Genomic DNA, 12,471 nt, shown 5'->3' with positions numbered 1-12,471 from the left:
TGGAGCTTTTGCTTTGCTATTTTATTTTATTTAAAATTGGCAGCATTTTTCCTAAATTGCGTGCTTGTCTTCCATCTTCCACATAGTAGAGTGTACTTAATAAAGTGTCCGGTTAGTGTTAGTGTCTATGGAAGTTAGCAGTGCAGCATCATTAACATCAGAAGAGGTTTCCAGTTTTCTGTGTCAGAACAAGCTTTTGTGCACCAGCGAAGGTTGGGTGTGGTTTCTGGTCCCAAAGATCACGAGAACTGAACTCTGAATTTTCTGAATCTTTTAAATGTTACCATTCATGGAGATTTTATCACTGCAGATGATAAAATCCAAAGTCATTGAAATTTGACTTTAAGCAACACTCTTCATAAGTTCTTGACCCACTTATGTAAAAATGTTTTTCATGACCTTTAACAGTTAATTTAACAACGTATGAGACTGAACTGTGAATCTATTTCTAACTCACAGAGGAGAGCTGATGAATATCAACTCTGTATTATGCAACATACGCTTGTAAAATACAGAATAAAAATAACTTAAATTTCAAACTGATACATGTAGCAATTTATTTAGTTGAATATTAAAATAGAAATGCATATATATTTCTTTAATTGTTGTTTATAAATTTAAATGGTGCGATATAGGCAAATATTTAGAAACAACTACACTTGGTCACTTAAATGTTTTACATTTGGTCATAAAAAAAATCATTAAAAACTTCCTTCACATGAACCTGCGTGATTCGGATGAGCTGAAAACAAACACTGAAATCTCACTGGACAGATTGTCTTCATGCCTGCCAAACACAGCCTGAAACTACTGAAATCAAGTGCATTCGGGCTGATTGTCAGATTAATGGCGGATCCATTACTGAAACAACAAGCTAAAAATACCCTGTAGGTAGCTCCTACATAATAATAATAATAATGATGAAAAAAATCATTTTTCATTATTAACATGAACTTCATCTTATGGCCCTTCATGTAAACATGTTTTGTTTTTTAAATGCAAGGTAGAATAAATGGACAACATACTTTGAATCATGCAATACCTCTACACTTACACTATTACTTCATTAAAAAAAAACAACCTAAATCATTCATATTTTTTTTTAAAAAGTATTAAAAATGTGGTGATGAATTAATGGAACGTAGTGATTCTTGCATAGATGAGAATAAATAATTATCTTCATTAAAATAAACGGCTCTCAGTGAGCTCCATGAAACTTCACTGAAATGTGAAATGGAAAACGGCAATCCTGAAACAACACAACATTGCTATCTTGTTCATGCATAAACAAATGAATCCTCCTTGTTCCTCTTCTGCGGCCCAGACGATAAAGGAAACAGCAGAACGGCTTCAGAGGAGGTACTTCTGTAAAACCAAAGACACAAACAGAAGACTCAGCTGGAGGTTTTTCTAAACATTTGCTCTGCATTCATAATGCTTTTAAAATGACTGATGGGTGTCTCAGAGGTAAGCTGTGACGCAGCTGTAAGCAAGTGTTTTAACAATATTTCTATTTGAAATAGTGCTTCTATTTCTATTTGAATCCTTTGTTGTTACTCAGTAGGAAGGTTGGGTAAAAACTAGTCTGCAGACTGTAGAGGGCAAAAGGTACGGTGGCCCTGAGAGGCCAAACGGACTGCAACTTAAGAAAACACTAGCAATAAGAAAAACGCTGCAAAAGCACACAAAACACAATGAAGGAAAAACAGAAACAGAAATAGGAAAAAACAGATTTTCTAAAGCACAAGGGAAGTGTTTCTGGGGAGACAATAACCCGACGGACCAGTTGCAGGAACCCAAAACATGGTAGGCGTGTTTTATCATGATTCATATAATACTCATGACGGATTTTTAGGCCAATAGTTAGGCTAACACACTTACCTCTCATCTTTTCTTTCCTCACAAAACTGATAGATCCTCCACTTATTTTAAGTGTCTCCCAGCGCAATTCTTAGCATAATTTGGTTCCTGCAACTGGTCCGTCGGGTTATTGTCTCCCCACAAACACTTCCTTTGTGCTTGTGGAAATTAGTTTTTTCCTATTTGTGTTTTGTTTGCTCCTATTTCCGTTGTTGTTTTTCTTATTTCCGTTGTCGTTTTTCCTATTTCCGTTGTGTTTTGTGTGCTTTTGCAGCGTTTTTCTTATTGCTGGTGTTTTCTTAAGTTGCAGTCCATTTGGCCTCTCAGGGCCACCGTAAAAAGGAGTATACAGAGCAGAACAGAAAAATGCCACAGTGCAAAAAAAATAAATGTCACACATTTAACATTTATATATGTGAATACTGAATAAAAAAAAATACAGAAATACTGTGAAGTATTTGCATTGTGAACCAAAAAAAGAAGAAGAAGAAGAAAGAAAAACATTCTGCATCTTTGTTGCCATTTGACCCTTTCCACATCCAGATCTGTGTGTGTGCCAGGCTGTATCTGCCACATTCACTGGATAGCATTGTTTACTGAACCAAAGAGCCCCGGGTTGTTTACTTACAACTGTGTAGCTGTTAATGAGTGAGTTGGGAATGTTTTTTTTTTTCAGATACAAGAAAGTTTTGTCATTGTTGCGTTGTTCTGTTTATTGGCATGTGTAGTTTTGGATCATTCAACTCTGTTTTCATGTGCGTCGTGGATTCGCTGCCTGTATATGGACAGCTTGCCAATCGATCGCAGACGACCATTTATCATCAAATCTGCCTCAGAATCACTGATTAATCTTTGAACTTTTGGAGGAAAAAAAGGCTGAACCGCCACCACTTCCACAGGACCGAGCACTAAACAGCTCAAAACCTGAATAAATTAAATCTGCTTGAAAACACTGAAACAAAACTGGGCATGCCTATAGTATGACAAGCCAGCTGGTGGTTATGTAACCCTTAACCCTAAATCTGTCTTCACCCAGAAGGAGCTTTTCATTAGGCCTTTGAATGTAGATGGAAAGACCAAAGTTAAGCTTAAAAAAATACTTGTGGATGTGTGGACGGGGGACTTGGTGGCACTTGGATGGTTCAGCTCCCATTGTGCAGCATGACTGGAAATGCTTTATATTTCTATACTGTAGCATGTTTAGAAAAGTGATTTACAATAAGAAACAAAAATAAAAGATACAAATTCATGGTACACGCATTTATATTAATTACATAAAATTACAAAAAGCATGATGTCTTTAGCTAAGAGTTAAATTAATGTTTGCTTTTTTTTAATTGTCAGAAGGTTCAATAAACACTTTTTTTCCAAAAACTTTTTTTGAAACTGTGAAAAAAAAAACAGTTTCAAAAAAATTACAATCGTCCGGCAGTCATTGCATAGTTCAGGATTTACAGGGTTAATGATGTTGAGAGAGAGTATGGATACAGCATAAGTCTCTACCGCAAACGCAGGTGCAAGGCCATTTAAAGCTTTAAATACAATAGCGCACTTCATGCTGGATTCTGTGATGCGCAGAGAGCAGGTGCAAGTCTGCCAACACTGGAGTAATGCGATCGCTCTTTTTTGTCCCACTCAGTAATGCACATGTGCACTGTGTGACACTCAAAGGATGTGTTCAACTACAGAAAGGTTTAGGTTTCTCTGCTCCTCTTAGAACATTGCAGCTAGCTGGGAAGCTCGTCCACTGATACTGCCCGTGTCAGTTATTCCTTTCTTTCTTTTCAACTCACCTGAATCACAACAGCAGCCACCATAACCAGAGCAGCTAGGAGCGCCATCCGTCCCACCCAGCCCACATCTACGGTATTGAGGATGAAGAAGCGCGCCCAGCCCAGTTTCTTCAATGTGTGCGGCGGGTAGCGCATGTCGTTCACCCCCTCCATTTTCAGCTTTTTGACCAGACAACCACGCAGGTGGCTCAGTCGGTCAAAGCTGAACTTGCCGTGGTAGCAGCCTATTCCACTGTTTCCTGCACATGGAACATACACAGATGTTGGCATCAGGTTTGACCACTTTTAATCAACACAATAAACCAGTAATACAGACAGTAAAGTCACTAAGGGGTTAAAAAAAAGGCTCCATTTGCACAGTTTCTCTACTTACCCACTCCTCCAAATGGCAACGCGCTGACAGAATAGTGCACGAGGCAGTCGTTGGCCAGGAATCCTCCACTCGAAGTCTCATCTCTCATTCTCTCTATCACCTTTACAGAGAAGAGAAAACAAAAAACCCTGACAATAAGTCTCGACCTAAACACTGGTTTCCACGTGTTAACTGCTTTGCTGTGTTGGCTGCTGGTAGATACCTTGTTATCTGGTGAGAACACATAGAGAGCCAGAGGTTTCTCTCCCTTATTGATCAGCTTGATGGCTTCATCCAGGCTGCTGACTGGTAAGATAGGAAGTAGAGGTCCAAAAATCTCCTCCTGCATTACCTTTGCCTCTGGCTTCACGTCCCGTAGAACTGTTGGAGCTAAGCACATCACAGAAACACTGCATGACTTTGTCTTGTTCCTGAAGGTTCTCCTTTCAGATATTCTGGTTTATCTGTCTGAGTTTCAGTTTGATTATTTTAGTTTAAAAGCTATCAACATTTGTCTTCATTGTAACTTCTATTGTTATTTTCCCCTTATCCTCCTGCTATTGAGTATTGACTCTGTATATGGTCCCTGAAGGTGCATCTGTCAAGGCCTGAGAAAATAAACACAATATTTTAAAAATGAATTAATTGTTACCTATGTAGCAGTCTGACTCATCATTTTCCCCGCCTACAGCGATGTTGCTGTCTTCTAACATGGCCATGACCCTCTTGAAATGGCGCTGGTTGATGATGCGACCATAGTCCGGGCACGTCTTTGGGCTGTCTGTGTAGAACTCCTACAGAAATTATTTTAAAAACCAGTAAATTAATGGACAAACACATTAAATTACCCCCCCCCCCCCCCCCCCCCCCCCCCGGTGCACTGTGTTGCTACCTTGATAATGAATCTTTTAGGCATAAACATTTCTTTGAGGTTTGTATTGAAATAAAGGCTAAAGACTATATTTTTTCCTTAGTTTTAAAATTCTCAACTCAAAGTTATGTTTTTTTCAATCTTCAGTACCTTAATACACTTCTTGACCTCTTCAATGACCCGGTTCTGGATGCTGGGCTCACAAAGGATGTAGTCTGGGGCGATGCAGGTCTGACCACAGTTACTGTACTTCCCCCACGTGACACGCCTACAGAGCAGAGGAAGTGTTACCGGTGACTGGATTTATGTCATATACAGTTGTGGTCTGAAGTTAAACATACACTCATCATGAGCATGAATATCAAGACAATTTGAGAATTCAATTTCTTTGAATTCTTTGTCCTTCAGGGTGCAATGATGTGCCATCACGTTATCAGGGTGTTAAAGAAAACCCCAAGGCTCAGGCCTGCCATGAACTGGAAGCGTTATAACACCAGCGTCCACAGTCGAGCCAGTTTTACATTGACTCGGACTGAGAGTGTGTCGATCAAGAAAGAAGGCCCCGCTCTAAAATCGATGCCTTCAAAGTTTTATGGTCGGACGAGACAAAGATTGAAGCCGTTTTGTCACAATGACAAGTGGTAAGTTTGGAGGAATAAAGGTGAGGCTTTCAAACCTAAGAAAACTGTAACAACTGTCAAGCATGGTTGTGGTAGCATCATGTTCTGGAGCTGTGGTACCAGTGCATTGCACAAAGTGGATGAAATAATGAAGGACTATCTCATATTCTTCAACTTTACATTAAATCAACTGCTTTTATTTGGTGTTCCACCTGGACAATGATCCCAAACACACATCGACCCTGTTGCAAATTTGTGGATTACGCTTAAAACCCATGTGTTGGCAAGGAAACCAAGTTATCTGATTTAACTCTACCAATTCTGCTACAAAAGGTGGTCAAATGCCAGAAACTTACTTATGACCACCAGAAGTGTATCTTAGCAAGGTGCGACTTGCTTGGACACTGAATATTACTGATGGTGTGTAAGTATACTTTTGACCTTATGTGGATTAGAGAAAATTAAAAATCATTCAAATCATTAAAAGCCCCAAATTACTATGACATTCATGTCCACGACTAGTGTATATAAACATCTGACCACAGCTGCATATGCTTTGACAGCACTCGCTGGATGGACCAACACTCAGAACAAAGGTGGATGCTCATATTAAATATGGCCTAAAGCTGCAAGTATTCTAAAGCCCATGCTTTAGATTCCTCTTAACATCAGAGAGAGTAAATATATTTATTATGCTCATTTAGGGTACACAGTTCTGAATTTGAGCACAACAGCTCCTCCCACCAGCTGTTTGTTTATGAGGTGTAGCCAACCACAAAAAAGCTGACTTTAAGGCAGGGTGGTTGAAAGAAGAGAAGCTTAAACTGATAACGACAGATGATGAACCAACGGCCACAAGGCTAAAATAAAAGCTGTCTTAAACTGTGATCATGCAAAGCTACCCAGCATATTCAGACACCCTTAATGGAAATATTAAGATTCCGAGTGACTGTATGTAAGAAAGAAAAAAGAAATTAAAATTGTAACATGAAGACAAATAACACTGAGCACTGCTTTCACCTGCAGGCTATGCTTATGTCACAGTTCTTGTCGATGTAGCAGGGGCTCTTCCCGCCAAGCTCCAGGGTGACTGGTGTCAGGTGTTTGGCGGCAGCTTCCATGATCACTTTTCCCACCGTGCTGTTGCCGGTGTAGAAGATATGATCAAATTTCTGGCGTAGCAGCTCCTGGGTCTCCGGCACTCCTCCAGTTACAACAGGGTAAAGCTCCTGACACACAAAAGAAAACATACACGGAGGTATCACAAAAGCTCCGGAAACAACACGTCTCTGTAATTTAAACAACTTGAGATGCAAGGCAGTTTTCTTCTTTAGATCATTTGCAGAATAAATAGAGATGAATAAATAAATAAAACTGATTATAAAAAGCAAATACAGCACAAGTCAAAAGCTTTTCTCTGCTCGACTTCCCCCATCATGTGTCTATAGTAAACACAGTTTCCTTGACATCTTGTGTTTTCATGGGAAACATTTCACAGTTTGTTTTTATATGACACAGGATAAAACTATAAGTGTAAGCACAGATGCAGTTTGTAAAGAATAAGCAGCTTATAACAGAGCCTTGTTTGGCTGGACATAGGCTGCTGTCATGTGACCTGTCCTTACTTTGTCAATGTAAATCGGCAGAAGGTCCTCCATGACTTTGGAAGTGTGCACACAGACCTCAGAGGGCTTCACCACAGCTGCATTACCTGCACAGGTAGAAGAGAATAGCAGCTCAATATTGTCTTTATCTAACAATTATTTTCAATCATTTTCTTTGATGATGTTTGTCCATTTTTTCCTGACACATTTAATATGAAATGTACTAATGTTGTTATTGATTTGTGATCTAAAAACACAGCCTGTGGATGGATAGCCATTCAGCAGAATGCAGATCATGGCTTAAAGTCCAAAAAAATATCCAGTTCTCTTTGTGTGCAGGCATTTGGCATCATTATCTTATATTTATTGATCATTATCTCCACTAAGACAGCTGAGATCACACGCCTACCCCCAGACGTTCACCTTTGTCTGTGCTGGCAGCCTCAGCTACACCTTTGTGCTTTTTTATTGGTGATCAACAGAGTTCTTATAATTTCGTTTTTATTTTCATTTCACTGTGACTTTTTGTTTTTAATTCTGTTTAGTTTCAGTTAGTTTCTATAGTACTGCTGCTTGTTCCACTTTAATATTTACTGCTTGAAAACATTTTCAGTAGTTTCACTTTAGTTTTTATTGGTTTCAGTGTCAGTTTTAGTCTTTTATTGTGTGGAGGACACACGACAGAGGCAAGATTATGGAAAATTAGAACAGGCATTCCCAAAAATACAACTTTTTTTAAAGCTATTGACTCTCACTCTTTTAAACATCCATGTCTCAAATTAACATGTCCATCAAAACCTCCACAGCTAAGTTATGATAGCAAATTTTAACAGATAACAATGTCTAAAGCTAAGGATATTAACTTATTATCTATATTTTTATTTTACTTTAATTCATTTTTCACATTAGCCACAATTGTTTTGGTTGTTTTTAACCTTTCTCCAAGTCTACTTTTTATTTTTTATTTTTAGTTAACTACAATAACCTTGAGGATCACTGACACGTGAAATGCAAATCTAATTGATTCAGTTGAACAAGTATCATTATATATATCAGAGTTTTTACATGATGGTATATATCATGAATTATCAGCCTATTACATATAGTACATACGTTGTTTACCGGTCTGTTTTACTGAGATTAATTGAATTATTTTTACTCCCTGGAAATAAATGACACTTATATCCTGCTTTTCTACTCTTTTCTAGCACTCAAAGCACTTTTATACAACTAGCCTCATTCACCCATTCAAACACACACATTCAGGCTGTGGCTGCCCAGACAGAAAATGCTAACTTACTATTTTAACCTGAAATTGTGACTGTAAATATTAACCAATCACAATGAAAAAATATTACGCACATCAGTGTGCATTATATTTTAAATGCATAATTCTTCAACAGTTTTGTTGAACTGACAGTTGCCTTTGGCCTGAAAATAATCAGAAGAAAAGACTTCTGACCCACTGGGCTGATACGAGCTTCTGTGTAATATCTGATATTGCCGGTGCAAAGAGCAAAGTCCATGTTGTGCCAGCAATCACAGAATATTAAATGGTGGCACAAAGTGCTGCACAACTGCACTGGCGAGTGCTACACTTTTTCAGTATTTGACACTAAACTAGATTTATCCAAATGAAATACAAATGAGCTGCCTACTTGCAAGCACTGATATGCAAAGCTATCACTGGACAACCACAAATACTGCAGTGTCATGCTGTGTAGTCACAAGAAACCTCTTCATGACATCGTGATTAAAGCTGAGTCGCACAGTTTGACCACTCAGGCTGAGCTTTATGAAGATAATGTATGAGAAAGTGCACACACATCACCCCAGAATAGGAAAAAAACATGATCCCAGCATCTGATGAGTAAATACCAACGTACAAGGACACACACAATGAATCTTTTGCCGTTCCTAAAACTTCTGCTCTCATTATTGCAGTATAGAGTTCACAGAGTGGCCTTTGACCTACTTATCACAAGCTGAAAGAGAACACTTGGCAGTGGTTGGATAGAAAGGGGAACTTGAGCGGTTGTGATCACGGGACAAAAGAAAAGAACTGGCCTGAAAAACAGACGAATAGAAAAGAACTGAATACACGCCTTGATTTCCAAATCTTAGGCAGAAATGTTGTGGTCTTTGCTGTCTGTTGCTAACGTATCCAAAGACATTTACATAGGTTCTGATTTTACTCTGAACTGAAAAAATGCTACAATATCAGAGTTAATAAGGCTGTGTGCTTAAAGGGCCAGGCACTACAAACTGTGAGTAAATTGTATATTTTAAATTGAGAATTTGGTGACATATAAGTTTACTCCAGTACTTAATTATATAGGTAACTTTGTTTTCAGTTATTATTTAATATGCACACAATAATAATAATTATTATATATAAATGCTAATGCTTTATATAATTTGACTTTTATGCTATTTTATGCAATTCTGCACTTGAGTAAGTGGCCACAAGGACACAAATTGCCTGTGGTATTCTTATCATAAAAGATGTTACAGATGTAAGCGCTACTCAGGCACATTACATCACACTCTGCCCTTTCATCCACCCCAAACACTCTCAGCATGGTACAGTACCGGCAGCAATGGCTCCAATGAGCGGCCGGATGGTCACAGCCCAGGGGTAGTTCCAGGCCCCGATGACCAGCACCACCCCCAGCGGCTCTGGATGGATGTAGACGGTGTCAGACATGGTCAGCAGGTTCTTCTTCACATGCCGAGGGGCTGCCCACTCCTTCAGATTCTTAATGAAGAGGCTGATCTCACCCTCCAGACCCAGAGTCTCATAAAACTGTGCCCCAACCTCGGTCTGAGGAAGAAGAAGATGAACGTAGGATCTCCTTATGGTGGATACTCTTCAGCTTCTGTATGCTTCCATGAAAGGAAACTATTTTGGCTATTTTTGATTCATGAACATTTCATAGGTTTTATGATCTGACCACTTTAAAACTTCTATTTATATTTCTTAACAAGGCAGTCCTATACATATATATTTATTTATAGCAATCAGATTTCCAGAGGAAAGAAGGGATCCCATCCAGCTCTTTCTATGTCAGACTGTTTGTGTGCCAGCACAAGTATGCACAACTACCAAGACATTAATGACACAGACAAAAAAATTCAGGATTTAATTGGGTCCAGATGACTTTGTTTAGAATTACGAAATGTGCCTTGGCCTTGGCAGTGGATGTGCTTTCCGGGAGCTTTTGTGCTTACCTAAGAAATAACATGGGAAACATCGGAAGCCAGTCTGTAAAAACACAGACAGGAGTCTATGTGTTTTGTACTCACTACTCACCTTATTGAGGTCTTTCTTAATGGCAGCTGCAATCTCTTTCTGTCTCTCGCTGAATAACCGCTGCAGATTCTTGAGCTGGTTGATTCGGTACTCTACAGATTTGGACCTGCCTGTTTCAAAGGCTTTCCTGGCACGAGCCACCGCTTGCTGCTCCCGGGACATCTTTTGAGACCAAATGAAAAAGATTTCCTCAAAGCTGCAGAAAGCAGAAATCAAGAAAAGGTGGCTAACTTTAAAAATACACAACTCTCCTACTGCAGCTCTCTTCTCACCGGTCCAAGCACGAGCAAGTGCATCAAACACTTTTAAAAAATCTGTTATAACCATAACTATCCTAGTTTTATTGATCTCTCGTCTATAAAGTAAGAACTGTTAAATTATATAATGTAATTTGAGGTTTTGGTGGTAGTTTAGTAACTTAAGCTATAAAGGTTAGGATAGTTTAGTATTTTCTGTTATATTTAATTGTGATTGTTAAGGCCCGGGAGCCAAAATCAGCCTGCTTAAGACTCCAGTCCAGCCCACTGAACATCTTTGGAAAATTTAGGAACGTTTCAAATGTAATTTCAAATATTTTACAGTTTGTGTTACTGATGCACTGATATAGACCTGCCCCACAGCCACTCATACTGCAAAGTAGTTAAGTAATATATAAACAGTTAAATGACAGAAAAAGTTTTTTCACTATCTACTATAGATATTTTTTATTTATTTACATTTACAGTAAAACAAATGAATGAATGAATGAATAAATAAATAAATAAAGTAAGACATTTTCAGTGTAATAACAAAAACCTTTTACTTAATTACAGGACAGTGTGGGCAATGAGCAGAAGTTTTGCTGTAATTTGTTTCTTATAGTTGTGCTGAGAGATTTCGTTCATTGACTACAGCAGCACTGCTTTTTCTTTTATTGAGACAAACCCACTATATTATAAAAATCACAGAAGTGATAAGATACATCATCGTTTTGCATATTAGCAATTAAGTATTATATAAGTACGTTTTTCTGTTGTTGTGTTGGCTCTCTGTACTTTTAATTATATGCATACGTTATTATATGCTCCTGATAACTTGGATCAAGCGGAATATTTGTCCATTATCGCTTTTTAGGGAGGGAGCCTGATGCTTTCTATGCTTGTATGCTGTGATAATGACAGCAAAGGGAAACCATCACAAACACCAGGCTACAGCGGCTGGCTCACACTTAAAGGTACAGTAATTAGAAACTACACATACAACATCCGGTATCCTGTTTCACGTTAAATGCTTCACGGCTGACGTTGGTTATTCTGCACAAACTTTATTGGATACATTATCGTCTTAATGTGTCCGTCTGGCTGATTAAATTTCGTGTTTTTATTGTTAGTCTTATTTGTTTTTTTGTCTCTTCACAAATCGCTCCCGCGGGTCGCTCTCTGTCTGTTAGGTCAGGAACTTAAAAAGCGAAAACACCTGTGATCTGGTTTTGTTCAGTCCTACCTTTATAATATCAGGGGCGGTTAAATTCTGGAGATCCTGGAGCGTCTCGATGGTGAGATAACCTGCTGCGGAGGAGCCGGACGGGTCACACTGGCGGAGAAACAGAGCTCTCCTTCCCCGTTAGATCCCACCCCCCGCTGGGGGGAGGGCCCCACACTCCCTCCGCTGGGCTTAGCTTTCAGCCTCAGCGTGTTGCTGGTCCACACCTACAGTTCATAGTCCACACCGAAATATGTCAACATGGACGTGGTTATTTGTCATAAAAAAGACTTCAAAACGTTAAATCTGACTTGTTATGTTAGTTGATATGCTGTTTCTGTATTTTGTTTGCAAATTCAAACTAAGTAAAGGTGTCACAGAGATGTAGTGCACCGCTGGACCTGCAGTCGACTTTCAAACTGAGCCAGGAGCACACAATGCCATAATAAGCAAAAATAAATGAAAAACTAAAATAAACAAATAAACAGATCCAATTACAAATGTGCCTTATGCACATGAAACAAATCCCCTTCTCTCTGTATTTATACAGAAATATCTTAATGGACTTTTTCCACTGTGGAAAATAACGGTTTTCTA

At 38.8% G+C, this 12,471-nt stretch overlaps 1 protein-coding gene across 2 annotated transcripts; it reads right to left on the bottom strand.

The window, feature by feature from the left end:
• Positions 1-543: 543 nt before the first annotated feature.
• On the bottom strand, positions 544-12,023 carry aldh3a2b (aldehyde dehydrogenase 3 family, member A2b). Of its 2 annotated transcripts, none has more exons than XM_085470555.1 (11): positions 11,896-12,023; positions 10,414-10,609; positions 9,693-9,924; positions 7,122-7,207; positions 6,517-6,725; positions 5,027-5,144; positions 4,658-4,799; positions 4,229-4,395; positions 4,027-4,126; positions 3,654-3,892; positions 544-1,365 (listed from the first exon to the last, which is right to left on the bottom strand). In XM_085470555.1, the coding sequence occupies exons 2-11, from the start codon at positions 10,573-10,575 to the stop codon at positions 1,351-1,353; spliced, it is 1,470 nt and encodes a 489-aa protein (XP_085326681.1). In that variant the 5' UTR covers positions 10,576-10,609; positions 11,896-12,023; the 3' UTR covers positions 544-1,350. The 2 variants fall into 2 exon arrangements, with proteins under 2 accessions (XP_085326681.1, XP_085326683.1); XM_085470557.1 differs by having other exon boundaries at positions 10,414-10,575.
• Between the last annotated feature and the right edge of the window lie 448 nt (positions 12,024-12,471).

Source organism: Copadichromis virginalis, linkage group LG10, assembly GCF_057382275.1.
Source record: "Copadichromis virginalis isolate Kocher_CV1m ecotype Utaka linkage group LG10, C_Virginalis_male_GT1.1, whole genome shotgun sequence".
NCBI lineage: Eukaryota > Metazoa > Chordata > Actinopteri > Cichliformes > Cichlidae > Copadichromis > Copadichromis virginalis.
Note: the sequence above shows the minus strand (reverse complement) of the source record. Positions and strands in the feature narration are given on the sequence as shown.

Excerpts from the sequence above, each read along its gene's own strand:
- aldh3a2b (XM_085470555.1), bottom strand. The coding sequence starts at position 10,575 with ATGTCCCGGGAGCAGCAAGCGGTGGCTCGTGCCAGGAAAGCCTTTGAA. Across the intron at positions 5,145-6,516 it reads GACATAAGCATAGCCTGCAG|GCGTGTCACGTGGGGGAAGT; the intron begins GTGAAAGCAGTG and ends TCTGCTCTGTAG. Across the intron at positions 4,800-5,026 it reads AGGTCAAGAAGTGTATTAAG|GAGTTCTACACAGACAGCCC; the intron begins GTACTGAAGATT and ends TAATTTCTGTAG.